Genomic DNA, 21978 nt, shown 5'->3' on the forward strand with positions numbered 1-21978 from the left:
ATGAGGAAGACATTGAATTTATTTTATTTATTTTTTTTATTTCAATTTAGCTGTACTTTGTTTCTATGTCGTGAGCTTAAGACACTGGAAGTCCTCACTTCTCACTGTAAGAAAACATCATCACATTATTTACAGTATGCACCCGCACATTATGTCATTATACGATGGTAAGTTTATGCTCAAGACAGTAATGAACACAAACTTAAGAACTATTTGCCTTTGATTGTGCATGTGTGTGACTCTCAAAAACCATCAGATGTGCACTGTGTGAATTAACAAGTACAAGTTTAATTTCAAAATCTTTAACTGTTCGCCTGAATAGGAAAAACGTCAAACTCTCCTTCTCTCTTTGGATGGAGATTTGCAATTAGCAATTGTTGTTTGATTTAGAGATATGGTCTACTGCAGTATGAAAGGTATTCTATTGCATTGGCGCTTTTGAGAACATGCAGTGACTGCCAAAAAGCAAAGTCCATTTGCAGCTGTATTTCCCCTGTCTCACGAGTTATGAGCTTGACTAATTTAAATAGCAATATTAATTAAAAACGTTTGCTTTTTCTTTTTCTCTACGTTGTGCATGTAATCTGCAAAAAAAAAAATGTAATTACAATTCCTTTTTTTAAATTGAATTTCCGATGTTGACATCAGTGCTGTCAAACGAAGTGAGGGGACGAGATGATACCAGGGTTTGTATTGGGAGGTGACGTCACGCACTACTTTTGTTGTGATCTGATTTCGACAAGCGCTGTTTTCTCGTTATCTCAACTTATACTGCTTTTTTTTTCAATTTATAACAAAAGTTGTTTTTACACACTAGTTGTTTTGTTAGCTCTGTTGATAGGGAGTTACTGTATCAACTATATACTACTGTACCCGTTTGGGCCAGAGGACCTCCTGTGTGAGTGCTAGAATTAAAGCACTTTATTACTGACTTTTAATAAAATGAACAAAAAGGTGAAATATGTAGATATTGTATAAATATAATGAATAAAAATGACAATTTTACTTAATTTTTCATCTTTATTGTTAATACATGTATATTAATAAGAAATATGATTTGATATCATTTAGCTCAGTGATGTTATGCAGTGTTGTTGCCTAATTGTTAAAAATTACAAGTCACGTATTTTCTATATTTCCTGCTAGCATTAATCCAAGTGTGAGACAGATGAAAAGTGTTTACAATGTGTACCATTGCTCCTGCTCTTAGCAGGATATAATCACTGTATGTGGTAATAAAGAAATATAGAAATATGTATTGTGCCAAGAAAGTTTTCTGTTAGTTCACACAGGCATGCACTGATATTTCTCGATTACCAGAACTGATTAAAGCATGCGTCACGGTCGTCTGGGAGTAACCTCACCCCCAATATAAACACGCCTCCTAGTATAGCCCCGCCCCCTTACTTTGATTCAATTCTTTCAATTCAAATGAAAATGCAGGACGCAGAGAAAAAGCAAACATGACAATTAATATTTCTATTCAAATAAGTAAGGCTTAGAGCTCGTATAACATGGGAAATACAGTTGCAAAAGGACTTTCATTTAAAAAAAAACAAAAAAACAACAATTTTCATTTCAAATGTGGCAGTTACTGTGCATTTGCAAAAGTGAAAATAAAAGTGAAAACTGCATTTGGATTATTCACTATTTATAAGCCCAGATATTAAAACGCAACTGAAAATACAAATTACAAGTTATTTTGAAAATAGTCCGTAAAATCCTTCCATACTGTAGTCTGGACCTGGTAACGGTGATGTGCGTCGTCAGTCTTAACAACCAGATAGTTACTTACAGAGCAAGGACCGATCCAGAAGTTCTCCTGCTGTACATGCTTCACACTCTCATAGATTCCTTTGTTTCTCAGTACCTGCATAAGAGAGACAGAAGAAGGGAATGAATAATGGGCAACCAAATAAATGAAAAGCAAATTGCTCAAACAATAATAGCTATAACACAACATTGCAGCAGGCACTTAAAAAGCATGTCAGAGGCGTAGAATGTCTGAAATAATGGATGGAAGACAAAATATTATGAACATGGCATGGATAAAATGTATTTTGTGACACAAACTGTCCTAGCAATTTCAAAAGTACCATTCGACAATAACGCTTGTGAAAGTATTTGAAATAATAAAATATATGGCTACAAAACATGATTATGAACATTTTTTTTCTTCTCATAAATTGAATTAGAAATTTAGTAAGAGAGATTTTCTAAATTTGAAAGAGAGATTTTAATAATAACCAGTACACACACGTGATTTGTTCATGTTTGATGTTTTATCACAATGTTATTTCTAGCATACAACAACCCTTCCTATAGTTGAGAGGACTAGTTTTGAGAACTTACCAGCTGAGTGGTGGAATGTTGGGCAAAGCCCACAGGAGCAAATCCATATGTAATGCAGGACAGCAATGTTATGATGATATGCACAAATGTAATCCAGTAGGTAAAATACGGCCTGACAAAAAATACAAATAATCATCACAGCGTCCTCTCAACAGCCTAAAAGCAGCATCTAATTCTGACGTGCTTCTGGTTTTCTTAACTCACCGATGGCTATGAAAATCCTCCAGCTGTTTCTGTACTTGGCTGCTAAGACTGCGTCTGTAGTGTCGGTTCAGCCACTTCCCTACCACACCCATTCCATACTCACGCTTCTGCTTATCAAACGCAAAGTGCTTCACTTTGGAAGCAATACGACCGCCACGGCGAGAAAATTCTTTCTCAGAGGGAGTCACAGTTCTGATGACATCCTTTTTACCCCTGGAGACAAAGAAAAAAAACAGGTAAGCATTAAATATCTGCAAACCTTTAAAGCTACAGAATAGTCTACAGATCTATACAACATAAATGATTTAAAATTTCTGTTACAACTTACAAGCTATGCAATGATACTCCCTCAGTCAAAGAAACATCGGTCACATGACAAGAAGCTGATATAGGGGGTGACTCAAAAACATCATCTGCCATAGAATAAAGCTCCTCATGGGCATCTACCTATGAAACCGCCAAAGAGATGACATTTATCATTTTTTAATTATATCATTATATTTTGATAGCATAAGATGCTAAATTAAATTACTTTAAATATTTACAATGGTATGGATCATAAACAAAGAACACAATGGACTATATCTGAATGCAGAACGTGCACTTTTGTCACTGATTCGTGATTTTTAGATATCTTGTTGCCTCAAAATCACAATTTTGGTGGTAAAGGAATGTGAACATTTACTGCCAACAGCTCACCAAAAGATTTGACACCGACAAAAAAAAATAATGGGAAAACATTGGAGTGCTTTAGAATACATTTGACTATTAACTAGTTGCGGTCCCTCTTTATATTACGTGACCTTAACTACTACGTACTTTTCAATTAAATTTTGGTAAAATGCACTTAATGTTTTTACATTTGACTCATATTTTTTTTAAATACCTATATGTAATTAGATCTGTAATACATTTATAAGTACACTATTGACCCTGCCCCTAACTCTACCCATATCCCTCCCCAACAGCAGCAAAAGTGTTTTGCAGTACAATATGTTTAGTGCATATAGCACAATGGCATGTATTAATGCCCATTCTGCTTGACCATATTCTAGATCCCTTAACTGTACTCTATACCTTCACATAACTACTACAACTACCACCTTATTTACCATCAATAAGCAACAAATTAGGAGTTTGAGTAAACTGTGAATATGACTTTCCAACAACACTTTTGTATATAGACCAATTCTCACCATTTAGTACAGTATATATATATATATTTATTTAGACACTGACAATCTCTACATGCCACCAGAACATAATTAAAAATAAGACAAATAAAATTAAATGTTTATACACATTCCATAAATTTCCATGGCCGCAAATATAATATAAATATAAACCAATAAATATCATAATAAATAAATGTTATTTTTAAGATTTTGTCGAGAATTCTTTGCAGGCAGTGACATGCATGCTCAATCAAGTTGAAATCAGGAGATTGATCTGCCATTGCAGAATATTCCACTTTTTCACCTTCAAAATCTCCTGGGTTGGTTTGGCTATATGTTTTGCATCATCATCCATTTGTACTCTATTTGTACAAATCAACTCCGTTTGGAGTTCAGAGTTGGACATGCTTTGATCTCACTGCCATGCGATCACATGGTTCATGGTGCTCTCAACAGTTCCAAACTAGTCAATATGTTTTGAATGGGTTTTAGTAGGACAGACTGCAGTGTCACTGAGCTAGCTAGGGCATACTTTTCCTCAAAGTATCAAACTGTTGATTTGACAACTCCTAATGTTCCTGCTATCTCTTTTGGAAGCCTAGCAATTGTCTTTTTCACTTGTATGAAGAGAACAAAGCAACAGCTTCCAAATGCAAATGGCACAGTTAGAATCAACTCCAGATCTTTTACCTGCTTAATTGATATAGAAATAAATGAAAGAATAGCCCACGCCTGTCCATTAAACAGCCTTAGAGTCAATTATGTTTATTGTCCCATTATTTTTTTTTTTAAAAAAGGGAAGAGGTAAATATTAAAGAGCTGTAATTCCTTAACCTTGACCCTCAAAAAGCCCTCAGAGTGTGAACTTGAGCCCATACTCATTATATAACTATAATTTGAATGTATTGGCCAGCAGCTAAAATAACCAAAAAATTGCGACAGTGCCCAAATATACATGAACCTGAATAGAATATAACTAAACTGAATGTAATGATTTTTTTTTCTTTTTGCAATTAAATTAAAACTAGTTCAACTCCAATCAGTTGAACTCAAGTCCTTCGTAAGTGGGTCATTAAATCACATAATCTTTATACTATCTGTAACAACAAAAGGTTATTAAGACAATTATTTAAAATGTACTTTGAGGTAAAACTCATTTAATATTTAATTAAGTGGACTTAAAAGCATACATAATGAAGATTATGACCTTTAAACAAATCAATCGTGAAAGTACCCTTTTATTTCAGTAAGCATATATTTTTTTTTAAATATAGTTAATATTTGAAGCGCGCTATAAGGGTGTTTTTAATAGCATTAAACCCACTTCTCTTCAACAAGGGAATGGAAATACTGGAGAAAAAGCCAGATAAATATACGCACTTTGCTAAAAAAAACTGAATCAGAGGTGTCTGCTGTATCCACAGTGTCATCTTCAAGCCAGCTGGGCCGAGCAAAACTCCTCCTCTGAAATCCACGTCCACTTTGAGTACCCTGTATACCATGTCGGCCCTATAGGACCAGAACATATCAAGATAGGAAAGTACCTCATGATGAAACGATTAAATATTACAATACAAATATAAACGGCAACACCATTTTTTTTTTAATTGCTGAAAAACAACAACATTGGAGCTCAGCTGTACAGCCATTACAGGACTGAAAAAATTATTTATAATTGTCAAAAACCATTATAGTATGTTTGCTCAATTTGGCAATATGCACAATTTATTACAATCACACTTTAAAGCATAGTTCACCCAAAATGTAAAAGTGTGACACTATTTACTCACATGAGGGTGTAAATTGTTCCAAACCCTCTGCTGAACATAAAAGAAGATACTTTTAAAAATGTGGGTAATCAAAAGTTAGCTGATTTCCCTAGTATGCTAAAGAAAAAAATATGATGATTATTATGAAAAAGGGACCACAAACTATTTGATTAACAACTGTATTCAAAATACCTTTAAAATATCTACAATATCAAACCAGGTTTGGAACAAAATGATGGTATTTGAAGTGAACTATCCCTTTAAATGTATGCACATACAAGTACCTCACCCGGAGGTAAATACTTACATTCAATAATAAATAATAAATGAATAAATAATTAACAAAACTAATATCCACAAAGGTACAATGTCGATACTTTCTGTGGTGACAAACCTTAAGAAGATTCGAAGCAGCACGGAGACTCATACGAGCCACCGACTCTCTTTGTCTCCGTGGTAAACGCATGTAACCAGAGCGCTGGCTGGTGAACGAGCAGAGAGAGGTCACTCCTGGGGTCAAAGGAGGATAGGCTGTGTGGGGTGTCCTCGGTCGCTCAGACTCCTCGTAACGATACTGTCGCCCACGAGCCAAAGGATCCACAATCTTAGGAGCGACAGAGAGCAAGACTATAAGCAAGGCTATAAAGCAGCAGTTGATGATTTGGTCATAAAAGCTTAGATATACCTAATTAATACAGGCTACTGATCAGAGCTCATTAAATGTTTACTCATTAACAGTAACTAGTTATAAAAACACATGAAACATAAAATCATACTAATCACGAAGAAAAAAAATCCTTAAAATATGCATCTAATCTAAAAAAAGAATGCAAGTATGTAAAGTTTTCGTGTTTGTGCTCACCAGTCTCAGCCACACACACAAAATGTGTTCTGCATAATTTCACAAATTTTTAAACAAAGAATTTGTAACGGAGTTGTCAACGATTCCAAAAGTAAGAAACAAAATGCAAGTAAAATTTGACAAACTCAAACGACTAAGTTGTCACACTTCTTTTAGAGGATTTGGGCCTTTGCTCCAACCCAGGAAGTGGTGCCAGAACAATCTGATAGCGAGATTGTGAACAATGCATCAAACAATACAATGACAGACTTTTCTTTGGGTGCCCTTTGGAGTTTTCATAATATACAATATGATTCTGCATCAGCATTTCTAACTGCAAAGCTTGTTCTGTTTTTATGTGTGATAATGGTATTTACTGTAACTGTGTAAAAGGTACACCAGGGCCAACTTTAACTCATAAAAGAGGCCTTTACACCTTCATACATTCAACAGAATTTCAGTCAGGTATATCTGCAAACACCTCTTAAATTCCTCTATACACACTGCTCAAAAAATTAAGGAACACTTCTTAATCAGAGTATAGCATCAAGTCACTTAAACTCCTGGGATATTGAGCCAGTCAGTTAAGTAGCAGATTGGGTTGTTAATCGGTTTAAACTACTACTGTGTTAATGAAATTGACAACAGCTGCACTAGATGGGCAACAATGAAATAACCCACAAAACAGGAATGGTTTTACACTGGGAGGCCACTGACATTTTTTCCCTACTCATCTTTTCTGACTATTTTTCACTAGATTTGCATGTGGCTACAGTCAGTGTCACTACTGGTAAAATAAGGCGATACCTGGACCCTACAGAGGTTGCACGGGCAGTCCATCTCCTCCAGGATTGTACATCAATATATACTATTGTCAAGAACTTTAGCATGGAGAAAACAAGCATCCACGAGACAAGTAGTTACAGGTAATTAGAGGAGAGTTGAACAGGGCCATAGGAGATCCTTAACCCATCTGCAGGACCGCTCCTTTAACACAGTAAAATAGATGAGCACTGCCAGAGCCATAAAAAATGACTACCAGCAGGCTAACTGTGTTAATTCTTCTGACCAAATATTTAGAAACAGACTTTATGAGGTTGGCCAGAAGGTATGCTATCCTGTAGTGGGTCCTGCGCTCAGTGGTGCTAAATTGACATGAACACCAGAATTAGTCTGAATGAGTCTGGAGAAGCCATGGAGAACATTATGACTGCCATCATGTCAGAGCGGAAGGTTATCTGTGTAATAAGGGTACAGCGAAGCGGTGTTGAACACTCAATGAAGGTTTTAAGTGAGTTTTGAGTTAAAAGTGTACTATAATTGTCATAAACTGTCATGCATGATGCAAATATTAGCTCTGATGCAGCTGCAGAAATACTGCACAAAAGATCACAGTGAAATGTTTTGTTGTATTTATTTAGAAATACTTTTGATGATGGTTGGGTAAATGTTTACTCGGATTGAAGTGATGTGGTTTGGTAAATGTTTTATTACCAGTATAAAGGCTGAATAAAAACAGAAGAATAATGATAACAGATTAATAAGTGTTATGACTCATACCTGGCAGAGGTGTGAAAAGTACTTTTTCCTTAAAATAGTCATGCATTATATACATGACTGTATATAAAATAGTATATAAAAAGTAACTGTACACATCAGAGGGCAAAAACATCACAAGATCACGACATGTACCAGCAACTTATCCATAATTCATTATTTGTCTAAACCAGCCTCAAATGATATATAGGAAACACACAAAATCTACTTTAGTTTCTACACGTTAATACATTTTATACAAATGTAAAGCAAAAAAAGTTATGCTTAAAATAGGCAATTATTTAATATTTCAATACATCAATAATGTTTATTCAAATAGTCTCACACATTCTTATTACAATGAGCCGCTTTCTTCCCTATAACTGGCAATTTGCAGAAATGTAAACTATATTTCATGTAAAAAAATTATTTACATAATTAACATTTAAACTTAAATGTTTTACATTAAGTACAGAAATGATACTGTGTATATGTAAGATACCTTAGGCATTCTGGGGGCCACTGGTGACTCCGGGCCGTAATCTATGCTGGCTGCCTCATTCTGTTCACAGTACTGAGGCTTCAGTTTTCCGTATCTCTGACTGCAGTGTCGGAGACTTTTCCTGTGCCATTCTTGTTGTTTGGATTCACTATCACTGCCCACTCCAAACCACTGAGCTGTACCTCTGTATAAAAAAAAACAAACAAATCAAACAAACATTTAAAAATATATTGTCATCTTAGAATTAAAAGGTTCTATCTGCGTTCCGAGCAGTTTTGAGATATTAAGCTTCAAAGTTTTTGCATTCCATAGATTTGTGTTGATAGAACCCTTTTTGTTTTCTAAAAAAGGCCAAGTGTCTAGAATGTCCAGAAATGTCTAGCATGTCCCTATCCTCCCAAAAGCAGCATCTTAAATAAATCATACAAAAAATTATTTGTACTAAACCAATGTTTCATAATTTATAATAGTTCTAAAATTTACCTGACCTAAATATTTACCAAAATATTGATGCTACAAGAAAATAGATAATACAATAATAATTAGCACCACAGAATTACAGAATAAGATTAAAGTGAAATTAAGTGAAACACTTTACATTTTGTTACTTTTCTTATACTTTACATTTATTTTAATTTATTTACTTCTATTAGAAGCAGTAGTAATGATGGTAGTTTTTTCATAATTTTGATGCTGTATAAATGGATTTGTGTTATATTAGATCATATATATTTTAGGCATTATGTATGGTTTTAAGTGATTGATATAAACAACTGAATGCAAATACTTCTCGGAAAAGCACCAATATCTGGTGGTTACTATTTCAATTTTGTGTTTTCTTTGGTTGAGGATACTATTACTACAAAATAAAGGAGAAAATATTATTAAGAAAAAATATTGTGCTTATTTGTATATTGTACTAAAGGAACTATAGCATCATCTAGTGTCTGAAATATGCATCGATCCCACTAAGTTTAAAGTCTCTGAGGCACAGATTTAAAAAATAAATAAATAAATAATTGGCAAAGTAGGCTTAATGTTTGGACCCCTAAAAATCTGCAGACTAAGTAAACCTATAAGGTCAGGAGACACATTTTAGAATATAGGCTAAACGGAATATTATTATTATTATTATTATTATTATTATTGCTGCTAAAATTAACAATGTTTTAGTTCACATGGATGTCTAAATCTGAAATGACTAGCAATCTATATTTGGAGCTTCACTTTAATGCATATTTTATTTTAAAATGTATTCAATAGTCACTGTTCTCCCCAGTAAAACTTTACCAGTTCTGTGTGATCACTGCAATACAAGATGTTAAAGTTCATTTTGAGTCCTACATTTCTAAAAGAGATATAAAACATCTAGTCGTCTGTTTTGTTAGTTTTTTCTCCACTCATTCACCTGTGATAGGTAAGTTACCTGCGAATGCTCTGAGACAGTGACGTTTGCCTCTTGAATGTTTTCCGCCGATCCCTTGAAGATGGACTGCTGTCTGATAATCCTTCACTTGACTGCTGTAGACTCACACTCTTCTTAAAAGAAGGCCGTAGAAACTAGAAAAATCACAAACACTCATGAAATTAGGACCCAGCGTGGACATTATATTTTGTGGTTGAGACTGAATTGCAACCAACGGCTCATTTCCAAGTTCACCCCTTCCTTTAGAGAAGCTGTGGTGACTGATAACGGATTAAAATGTTGTAGTCTGAGTCAGCGGAGATAGCCAGCAATTAAAAGTAAATGAATGAACTATGTTCACTTAATTATTCAATAAATCAATATGTTATTGCAAATATTATTGTTACTTGTTCTGCACTACGCCAGTGTTGTATTCGCAAGAACAACATAGTAACCAAATTTTAATGACTACTCTAAAAACATGATGGTACGCAGTGTATGTAAATATAAATCGCTCGTTATTAGTAATAACAGTTCTTTGCGTAAGACAGTGGTCATCAAATTTGATCCTGGAGGGCTGGTGTATGGAGTGTTTAGCTCTAACTTGCCTCAACACACCTGCCTTAAAGTATTAGCTCTTTCAGCTGTGTTTATTTTGGGTTGGAGCTAAACTCTGCAGGGACCCAGGCCCTCCAGGACAGTAATGTGTGACCCCTGGTCTTTGTACACCTCTGAAAACATATATTATACTGCATTCTTGTCAGTATATCTTCCTAAATATCACACACAGCACCTTTAAAGGAGTTATGAACTAAGAAACTGTAAGAGGTCATTGTACTATAAATACTATAAAAAAGTTTCGAAGAAATCAAAACCTTTGTCTAAAAACAGCTTTTATTGAAGCTAATCTGCCAAAATGTCAGGTTGTAGAATGTTTACAGGGAAGCCTGTTTAGCCCAATCCACTGATACGCACAACAAGAGAGGCAAATGCAGAAATACTCAGAAATCAAATGATAAAGATGTCTCAGAATACAAGATGCTGTGCCTATCTTCTGATCCCAGTGTTAGGAAGGAATGAATTAACTTAATTTTTAATGAACTTTCACATGCTTTACTGAGAACTTGGTCCATTGTTCACTTAATTTTACTGTGGATTTGTTTACAACAAGGCACAACTCAATGTTGGATTTTCAGAAAGATTGAAAAAATAAAAGACAATGCCGTGAACTGGCTCCAGTATTCGGATTAAAAGATTCTGATGGAAAATAGGTGTTACTAGTTCTAAGTGAAGTGTTTTGTTGGAAACGGAGTCCGCAAGTGGAGTGGAAATGTGAGTCTATGCAATACGAAAGTCATGTGGTCTGTGGCGACCTCTGGTGGTGGCAAGAAAAGGATACATCACATTAAGTCTATGGCAAACAATGTGACAAAATGACACTGGAAATAAAATAGTGCAAGAGATATAGAAGACAAGGACCACCGAGTTTAAGGATTTCAGCAGGGATGCCATGGAAAACCCTATCCTGTATAGTTAGGGTAGAAGCTGTGGAAATTTGTCAAACAAAAAACGGTCAAATATTCTGCCTACCATCACTGCAATTCTTCTATAAAATAGAGCCATTCTTTGACCTTACTGGAGGCACAAAATGATGTCTAGGATCACATACTGCTTTAATGGGAGATTAAAATTGTGCATGCCATTTGTGTCAGACTAGAGTCTCAGAAGATGCCTCGCATATGCCTCAATTATGATCTTGATGAGCATCGACCCCTGTTCAACAAGCAAAGAAATGGATCTGCTTTCAGACAGAATGGGATCAGGCAAGTATGGTAGCTTGAATTTACATTGGAAAGTCCACTTTCGATGGTCATTGCAAGCCTTAAAATTGAGACATTGTTTACACTTTTGTCTTTGTGATCATTACGGAGATGGCAGATGCACCAGCTTACTAGTGTTAGTACAAGATGGCGGTGACAGCAGAGCCTGATCGCAAAATGGTGGATATCACAGTGCCCTTTTATGTAAAAGCCACTGCTCAAGACGGATGCCACACCTGAGTCTTCAGCCAAGTTGGCCGCCATGTCTGATTTCCAGGTAAAGCTGGATGCCGCAACAGAGCCCTGTCATATCACAATGGCCCTCAAGTCAAGTCAAGTCTCAGCTGATCCTCATGAGCCAAGTCAAGCCACAGTTGATCATCGTAAGCTTAGTCAAGCCACAGGTGATTTTCATCAGTCAAGCCAAAGCATCACTGATCTGCCCGAATCTCTTCACGACTCTGCTGGCCTTATAGAGTCTCTTCATGTCATGGCAGATCAACGAGAGTCATGTCACATCAAAGCAGATCATCCAGCGTCACATCACGTCTCATCTGATAATCATGAGTCACTTCACATCTCAACTGATCATACAGAGTCAAGTGACTGCATCCCAAATCCTCATGAGTCAAGTCAGGTAATCGCTGATCACATCACAGCTGGTCTGCCAGAATCACGTCAGATCATTGCAGATCTACCGGAGTTACATCAAATCATCACAGCTGATCTGCCAGAGTCTCTTCACAGAGTCCCGTCACACCCTGTTTGTAGCACCCAAATTTTCAAGGTCAGTTCATCAGTGTCACAGCCTGGCATCCAGCATGGAGTATCCACCCTGGTGTCAGTAAGAGCATCTGGTATCCCTAAATCAGCACCTGTCCCTTTGAATTCTGTTTCTGAACTGATTTTCCTGTCTGAAGTGTTTCCCATTATGATTATCGTTTTATGTTCCATTTGGGCTGTGTACACCACCACTGTTGGGTACAGCAGTGGCCATAATAATGTCACCTGAGGTAACGGCTGATGCTGAATAACCTCTCGAGGTAGTGGCGTATGCTGCTGTGTTCCCCGAGGTGAGGACATTCACCACAGATTCTCCGGAGGTGGCAGCAGGACTGGAACTTTCAACGCACTTTCAGAAGTGTGCTGTTGAGGTCAAGGAAACCATTACTGAACTCCCCCTGTGTCTTGATAGTATCACTGTGGAACCTCCAAATATGGCAGTAACCACTGTAGAACCTCTAGAGATGTCAGTGGTAGCCACTCATTAACTCTCATCCTGCCCTGTCATGCTATGGGGGCTATTTACAAACTATTGTTTGGCTTTAAACTGGCCACAGAGGTCATTTACAAACTCTCTGTTTCGGCAGTTGCTGTCCACGAGTCTGCCTCTGTGGCCTCACCTGTCCACAAATCCTCTCCAGTTTCTCCAGAGGTGGGGGCATCTGCTGCAGAACCTCCCAAGGTGGTGGCACACAGTCCTAAACTCACGTGTCACAGCCAAGGAGGCTGTCCATGAGCTTACAGTTTGTCCTTCCATGACCCAGATGACGCCCTTGAACTCTCAACCTGTCCAGTCACGGCTAATGAGGCTGACTGTAAACACTTGTCTCGTGTTGACCCGGCCATGGAGGCCAATCACAAAATACTTGCACTCCCTGCCTCTGTTCCTATGAACATTAATGCTCTGTCTGTGTTATACGTCTCTACTCCTTTTATCTCCCCATCTCTATTAGGATGGTTTGTTCCGTCTGCTCTGCTCTGGAGAGTTCTGTCTCCATCCGATCAGCTCTGGTAGGCTTCAGCTCTCCTGCAGTCTACTGCTCCGTCTATTCCGCCTTGGGTGGTCTCTGTTCCGCCATGGTGGGCTCCGGTTTCATGAACTCACTACCCCTCCTGGATTGCATTAAACCACCTAGAAAGCCATTCCTTGGAGAGGGAATATGTCATGATCTACTTTCTGTACCACCCACAACCACTAGAGGTCACCTCACTTCCATGATATCACTACACCTCGAACTAGTTCTTTCTTAAAAGCTTACTATGCAACAAGTTACTTTACAGCTTTAAAATGTTAACTCCTTGTGAACTGATAAAAGTCTCCGGCTCTGAATTGTAAAGTTGATAATCAAGATGTACTAATTAATTGCACATGAATAGCCTGTGGACTTGCCATAGGGAAAAAAAAAAAAAAACCTTCTAAGTTTTGCTTTATCTTCGGAGTGTTACAAGCTGTTAGTGCATAGATAATATCCATAAAATTGCAAAGACTAAAGTGTCAAACTCAATTGAGAAATAGAAATAAATAAAAATGCAAAACATTTCACAGTTTTACAGTCTTTACCTGCAAGAATATTGGAAGTCCTTGGGACGAGTCAGACATGGTACCTCTAAAAACTAAAAAGCCCCTTTTAACATTGTTAGTGCAACAGCTTGTGTTGTAATGTCACCCATCTTCAAGTCTAGCAATGTCAGCATTTACTTTAAATCCCCCCCCAAAAAACATCCCATCTCCAGTGACATTAAAACAAAAACCTCCAACCGATGACAATTGAAATGTTTTCTGTGACTGACAGAGAACGGCCAATAGTAAGAAACAGTGTTCTTCAAACTTGGTTTTTGGTTTGGACAGGCCACTGAAACACCAACAAATGACCAGTTTCTAGTTGCTTCTTTTTAAACTCCTGTTATTCAATTGTCAAAGCAATGTATGTGTTGTCAACACAGGTCCTGCTCTCTCGCTCCAGCTCAGTTGGTTTGCTCACTCTTTTTGGCAACAATCAAAATGGAACATGCGGCCACCAAAAACGTCAAACTTGACACCAGTAAACTGATGAACACCGGCTCATCACCGGATCTACTTCTTGAATAGAGATGGGTAAAGGCTGACTCTCTCTCGAGATAAATGTGAACTCTCCAGTCTGGACCTTGTAGAGATAGCAGTAGTAGCCCTCATTATTGGGCTGGGCATTGGAGAAGGTAAAGGTGTGGAGGGAGCGAGGGCTGGCAGAGAGTGCCAGACGGTCCCACTGGGCCTGATGAGCCACAGCTGAAAGGATCCTGCTGGATACTGAGGCTGCGTGGAGCAGGTGATGTTAAAACTGTGGTCCCAGATGACCCTACCCGGCCGAGCCTCAGGAAATGCGTTGTACCAGATCTGCGGGAGTGTGAATCTCCAAGACTGTGATCATGCAAAGAAAGATGATGTTAATCAACGTGTAACACCAGTAATACCAGTATAACTGTGGTGGGCGGTTATTTGAGTTTTTCTTGTTTTTTCCTCGCTTTCCTTCGGTGGGCAAGTGATGTAACCAGTGTTGTGACTTAACATCAGTATCACTGTCTACACTGTCTTTTTTATCACAGCAAGGATTTAGGAAATATTAAGATCACTTAACAACAGAACAGTACAACCCAGATGTTATAATTTGTTTTGTCAGTTTTGTGAAAAATAAAAAGGCATATGCAAAGGCTATTTGCTCTTACAATCTAAGTATATGGTGTTATGTTAATGTTTTGTGTTCTCTATTGACTGTTCTAATGTGGACATGCACACACATTTCAGGCTGTCTGGCAAACATCTAGGCATGGAAGAGGGTAGAGGTCTACATTCCTGCAGCTTTAAATTAAATTCCTGAGTAAAACACGGTAGCGGTTGGGATCTCTGGTGTAATTTGAACTGGAGTGGGCTGTCTAATAATATCCTGTTGCTAATGTCCTTTCAGTGCAGCTTTTCTGCGTTTTATTGTTACTGACTACTGATAAAGCCTGCATTCAGGACTGTTATGCTCGATCTGAATGCACAAACCATGCTTTCTGCGCCACACATTTTATTTGTAAGGTCTGCACCTACCATGTGCGCTGTGATGCTCAGAACAGGCTGTAGCCTACCGGTGGTAAATATACAGCCTCAGACAAAACAAGTAGGTTCACAATGAGTGACAGAGCAGAATAAGAATGAAGCAAAGTGTGGGTGTGCTGTCCTTGAAGGACGTTCAACTTGGATTTGTTCATATTTTCCTTAGCTTGTAATTTTAAATGACAACTGTTGAATTTATTCATTAAACAATTTTGTGCAGGCTAGTATTTTATTTGTTAGCCAAATATGTTTTCTTTTAGTAGCAGTAATTAAAATTAAAGATTGTGGAAACCTAAATTAAGCGAGAACGATCAGGTCAATACCCAACCCATTTGGCCTAAAAGCTGAATTCCGATCAAAATTTGCATTAATTCTCCTACCTAAGGTAGACAAAACTCATTAACTAAAACTTTTTTTCATATTGTGAATAGATTAATTATAGAAAGCAAGCAGAGCACATCCTTTATAAATCACTAAAGCTCTCAATCAGTGGCAGCGCAACTGGTTACATTGCTCAGCATATACTGGACCGAATTAAAATAGACCCACAACCCACCTGTGCTTGTCACGGTCCAGCCTACCCACAGCACACCCTGACCAAAAATATTATTTTTCCCCTTACATCAAACATTAGCGATTCACCTGCATGCACCCGCCCACATGCACAACTTTGGCTTCCCCCTTGTGGACAATTTAATAGACAACTCAGGCCCCAGAGAGCAATTGTAAATCAAGTTTACAGTAAATATGTCTGAAATCTCATTCTGCATCTTTGAGATTTCATTGTAATCCTTCTCATAAAGTCACTGAATTAAATTTTTCACCTGATTGAGTTGCTGTCTGCGTGATGTTAGAACATAGTTACAGAGAGTCGGACGAACGTATTGGAAACACAATACTGTCTATCTGACTCTGTAAGAAAAATACAATATATGATGGCATTGTTGAAAACATTTTTTATGTATTCAATAATTAGTTAATTTTTTAAAAAGAAAAAAAAATAACAGCCAAAATGGACTTTTGTAAATCCAATGATACCATGAAGCTCAGATACTATTATTTTCTTCTCACATAAACTGATAGGTGATAACAGTGAAATCAGCTATGCTGTTCTGTATTTCATTGTAATCCTTGACCATCAAAGCATAGGGGTACACATCACCTTTTCTGTGTTATGTTTGATTCAGGAGATATGACACAAAATTCATAATTTGGTTATGGTGGAAAGTAAAATGGTCACCATAGCAACAAAAAGATGTTTTTGCGATGGCTCCATTTCTGAAAATGTTTAGGGCCACAAACTATACAAGTGTACTAAGTTTCATGCTTTTATGAACCTTTTCCTCCTTTCAAAACCACGTGAACTACACAAAACAAATGGAAAATATTTTACTGGCAACATGAAATTCTGTGAGAGATCCTTATTTTAGACACTTTCAGATACCTTTTTGTCAGCCTCTGGTTTGGGAATTGCAATCATCAGACTTGGTGGCTTCTTGCTCTTCAGCCTACTTTTTGATTGACCACTGTTACTGGTTGAGGCATCTTCTTCCTCAGATGACATCCTGATTCTGTTGGTTCAGACCTATAAAAAAAAAAAAAAAAAAAAAAAAGAATAAATATTAATAAATAAATATTAATTAATTACTATTAAAAGAATATTATTGGATAGATGAAATGAGAAGTCTTATATGAATAATTTGTAATGATATATCTGTAAGCACACACAATTTTAATGGGATTACTGAAAATTAAAGCATAGACATCTTTATTAAGAAATAAGGCAGATTAAAAAATAATAATAATTAATAAATATAAAAAAATCATATAGGCGAAGAGCATTGCAGTAAACTTTAATGTTTTTGAAGGTAATTTAGTTTAGTTTAGTTGTACCCTTCACAATGTATGGCATTAAACAATCACTATGTGATGAAGCACCAAACAGAGCGGTATCATTTGCAGCTCTTTATTAGATTAGTCGTACAGATGGGAGGAAGTGATATTCAATATATTCAATTCCCATACAGATGTTGGGAACTGAAGTCAGAATGTAAACTAATGAGGAAGATGTTGTGACACACTATGTATAATGTGGTCCATGTATTTCTTCATATTTTTTCTACCCAGAAATAAACATGGAAGACTTTTATGACTAATCTAGAGATTCTAAAAAAAGAAATTAATAAATTACATAACTATCTTTAAGACTAGTATAAGCAGTTTAAGCAACCAACCATGTTTGTTTGGTTGGTTCTATATACAGTTGAATTCACTCTAGATCGGTAGTTCTTTTGTATTTATTTATAGACATTTCACAACAACAACAACAAAAACAATCATGACAATAACATAAATTTCCTCATCACAGCCTTCTGCCGTGCCTAAGACAGTCTACTGGTGTAACAATGTAACTGTACTGACTTATCTCCTACTTGTCACCTTGTGGGATGCAATTATGTTCAGTTTAACATTGTTATCATGTAGGCCAGCGGCTCCCAAACCAAGGGAGTTTGTCTAGTTGTTTGTCTAGTTGTCTCTCACAAATCTTAAGGGGTTACTTAAGATTTGTGAGAGAATGCCAAGCTCTCTCTGGTTACAAGAAGGAATGTATGTTTTGTGAGATCCTTAACATTTTTGAAAACAGATCTTCTAGATTGAAAAAAGATTGGAAATGCTCTTTAATAAGTCAAAGTATCACATTACAGATACAAGATACAACTTATGCAAAGCACCATCTGTAATATGATACTTTGACTTAGGCCTATTAAATTGTTAGCAGTAAATCGAATATTTGTTATATGTTTTCTTATGTTATTTTCAATTAAAACAATAATAGTCGACGTGTGCAACAAACAGTAGCAAGTTAAATTGCCAAGGAGCTAGTGACAAGAATCTGACAGGAAGTGAAATATTGCTACTCCAGCTGCATGTACGGAACTACAGAATTATACGAGCGGAAACTGACAGAAGAAAGTCATTCCATTCCAATTTCAACCAGATGTCCCAAGCTAAAAGGTTTGTATTATTTTTTTTCCTGGTGAAACAAATACATAAACAAATATAAAAGGCAAAAGGCAACACTCTGTGTAAAGTTATTAGATATTTTATATAGCATGGTGTATTTTTATTTGTTTAGTTTTTCGTTGTAATGCAATCACTAAATGAAAAAATGAAAGTAAAATACAGTTTTAATTTTTTTTTTTAACTAGGCTTGTTGGGGATTTCAGTGAACTGAATGGACATTTTCTGCTTATGGTTAATTGTTTAAATAATACTGTGGTTATACTAATTTATAATATATATATACAGCGGGGGAAATAAGTATTTGACACGTCAGCATTTTATCAGTAAGGGGATTTCTAAGTGGGCTATTGACACAAAATTTCCACCAGTTGTAGCCAACAAGCCAAGTAATGAATTCACATAAAGAAATCAGAGCATTTAATTATATAAGTTGAGCAATAATAAATAAAGTGGAATGACACAGGGAATAAGTATTGAACACACATCATTTAATACTTTGTAGAAAAGCCTTTGTTGGTGATTACAGCTTCTAGACGCCTCTTGTATGGAGAGACCAGTCGTCTGCATTGCTCAGGAGTGATTCTTGCCCATTCTTCCACACAAATGGTCTTTAAATCTTTAAGGTTCCTTGGACCTCTTTTATAAACTTTGATCTTCAGTTCTCTCCATAGATTTTCTATGGGATTTAAGTCAGGTGATTGACTGGGCCATTCAAGCAACTTTATTTTCTTACTTTGAAACCACTTCATTGTTTCCTTGGCCTTGTGTTTGGGGTCATTGTCTTGCTGAAATGTCCACCCTCTTTTCATTTTTAGCTTTCTGGTAGATGGCAGCAGATTTTTCTCCAGAATGTCCCGGTACATTTCTCCATTCATCCTGCCCTCAATAATATGAAGTCTGCCAGTACCTGTTGCTGAAAAGCAACCCCAAACCATGATGCTTCCACCCCCAAACTTAACTGTTGGTATGGTGTTCTTGGGGTGGTGGGCAATGCCATTTCTTCTCCAAACATGGTGTGTAGAATGACTGCCAAAAAGTTTCATCTGACCATACTATAGTCTCCCAATAATCCACAGGTTTCTCCAAATGCTTTGCAAACTTTAACCGAGCCTCAACATGCTTTTTGTTCAGCAATGGAGTCTTGCGTGGTGAGTGTGCATGGATGCCATGGCGGTTTAGTGCATTGCTTATAGTTTTCTTTGAAACAACAGTACCTGCTGATGCAAGGTCTTCCTGAAGTTCTGCCCGAGTGGTTCTTGGCTCTTGGAGAACTCTCCTGATTATTCTTTGGACTCCTCGGACAGGGATCTTACGTGGAGCACCTGATCGTGGCCGGTTTATGGTGAACTTGTGCTCTTTCCATTTCCGGATTATGGCCCCCACAGTGCTCACAGGAACATTCAGCATTCAGGAAATGCACCTATAACCATTCCCATCAAAATGCTTTTCAATGATAAGATTGCGAAGATCTTGAGAGAGTTCTTTGATTTTGCCCATCATGAAGTCTTTCCTGTCTGCCTCCTAGACAATGAGAAGCCTTTATAGGCCATCATAAAGCAGTCGATATCAATTAGTACTGATAGGGGCAGGGTTTCTCTATCAATACTGATGGATTTCAGGTGATCTCCTGGCTTTCTATGCCATTTTGCACCTTGTTATCTTCATGTGTTCAATACTTATTCCCTGTGTCATTCCACTTTATTTATTATTACTCAACTTATATAATTAAATGCTCTGATTTCTTTATGTGAATTCATTACTTGGCTTGTTGGCTACATCTGGTGAAAATTTTGTGTCAATAGCCCACTTAGAAATCCCCTTACTGATAAAATGCTGACGTGTCAAATACTTATTTCCCCCGCTGTGTATATATATATATGGGTACAATAGTTTTCTTGAGAATGACATTGTTCAAAGCAATAGATGCATACCCAAATGCTTTCGTTTTCATTGGTGAAGACTTTAATATTGTGCCCAATAACATTCTTGATAGACTGTCACCTAAACAATCTTCCCAATTCTAATTTAAAAATATTTATGGATGAATTTGATATTATCGATATCTGTAGTTGCTTCTGTTTTTACCCTCTCTTACCTTCTGTCTTCAGGTCTCTCTTCTACAAGATCTAGATCTTCTTACTGGGAGCTTAACTTATCTATATTCACTAAACTTGAAAAGGCTTGAAGAGGAGTCTGTCATATCTAAAATAATGATTCTCTGTGGTAACTTACAGGAAGGTTTATGAGATGCTGAGTTAATAGAATTCAGTCATCAGCAGTGCACCCCGGACTGTCTGTGTCTGTTTGGCTCCAAGGACTTTTATGTTGAAATGTATCTATCCCACTATTTCAGTGTTCCTTGTTCTTTGCCCTTGTTTGTTGTCATAGTTACTGAATTACTCCTCCCCTTGTTACATAGTTATCTTGTGTATTCTGTTTGTATTTCAGTATTTTCCTGTGTTTCTTAGCCTAGCCTGTATAAGTTTACCTAGGTTCTGACCTTCTCCTTGCTCCTGGATTATTGCTCTGTTTTGCCCCCTTCTTGGACTCACTTTCTCTGACGTTTTTTCTCAACTGCCTCTTTGACCACTTCCTCTAATAACAAAAACCTTTGTAACATCTGCAAACTCAGTTAAACACTATGTGAAGGTGAAAGTGTAGGGCAGAGGGAGCTTTTATTTTCTAGAAGATGACTAGAGCATGGAGAACAAAGTACAGCACACTTCTTCAGAATGGAAAAGCATATTTGTAGAAATGTAACCATTAACGCTTCAACTATCAATGGTACTCTTACTTCTTATCCTAAAGAAATCAGTTAATTTTGTGTCTTACTCACGGATCCAATCTTTTGACCACATCTGATTTTTTTTTTTGAGAGAGAGAGAGAACCGCCAATGCCAGTGAACCGGTTGATACACATTACACTATCATTACAACTCTGGTTGGGATAGAAATATGTTTAACACTGCCACATCAGTAATCTTTTATTTACAATTTTTAATTGTTTAGGAATTGTTAAAGTTCTGCAAGCACAATTTTTATCCAATCTTGATTGATACAAGACTTGCTCAGCAGTATGTGATTGTTGTTGTCAGTTCTCCTTTTCATATAGAACCATACATTTTCAATATGAAACAGATCTGCTGGCCAGTCTAGCACATTCACTCGGACAACGAAACCACAATCTTGTAGCACATGCAGAATGAGACCTGGCATTGTCTTGATATATTAACATATACTTTCTATGAAAGACATCATCTTGATGGCAGTATATGTTGCTGTACAATTCCAGTATTTGCCTTAATGTCAATGCACATATGTCAATCACCCATGCTGCACCACCATACCATGAAAGGTTTTTGGTATGATAAGGCAGGCAGAGAGTCAGAATCACAAAGGCAGTCCGATCCGTCAACAGGTACAGGGGAACTCCAAAAGGCAATGTTAACCAGATTATCTGTCCAATCCGGCAAACAATACAGATGGGCAAA

General features: G+C 36.9%; 1 protein-coding gene across 3 annotated transcripts in view; it reads right to left on the bottom strand.

Annotated features, from left to right (window-relative positions):
* Positions 1–21978, bottom strand: part of LOC122347059 (inactive rhomboid protein 2-like) — a 45926-nt gene that overhangs the window by 15586 nt on the left and 8362 nt on the right. For all 3 annotated transcript variants that reach the window (XM_043242055.1, XM_043242054.1, XM_043242056.1), the window contains exons 3-11: positions 16908–17048; positions 9806–9939; positions 8380–8563; positions 5895–6104; positions 5112–5240; positions 2885–3003; positions 2557–2769; positions 2353–2464; positions 1796–1870 (exon numbers count right to left, since the gene is read on the bottom strand). In XM_043242055.1, the coding sequence (XP_043097990.1) occupies positions 1796–1870; positions 2353–2464; positions 2557–2769; positions 2885–3003; positions 5112–5240; positions 5895–6104; positions 8380–8563; positions 9806–9939; positions 16908–17027 (1296 nt within the window). In that variant the 5' untranslated portion in view covers positions 17028–17048. The remainder of the gene's footprint in view (positions 1–1795; positions 1871–2352; positions 2465–2556; positions 2770–2884; positions 3004–5111; positions 5241–5894; positions 6105–8379; positions 8564–9805; positions 9940–16907; positions 17049–21978) is intronic.

The sequence above is a fragment of the Puntigrus tetrazona genome, chromosome 6 (genome assembly GCF_018831695.1).
Source record: "Puntigrus tetrazona isolate hp1 chromosome 6, ASM1883169v1, whole genome shotgun sequence".
Taxonomy (NCBI): domain Eukaryota; kingdom Metazoa; phylum Chordata; class Actinopteri; order Cypriniformes; family Cyprinidae; genus Puntigrus; species Puntigrus tetrazona.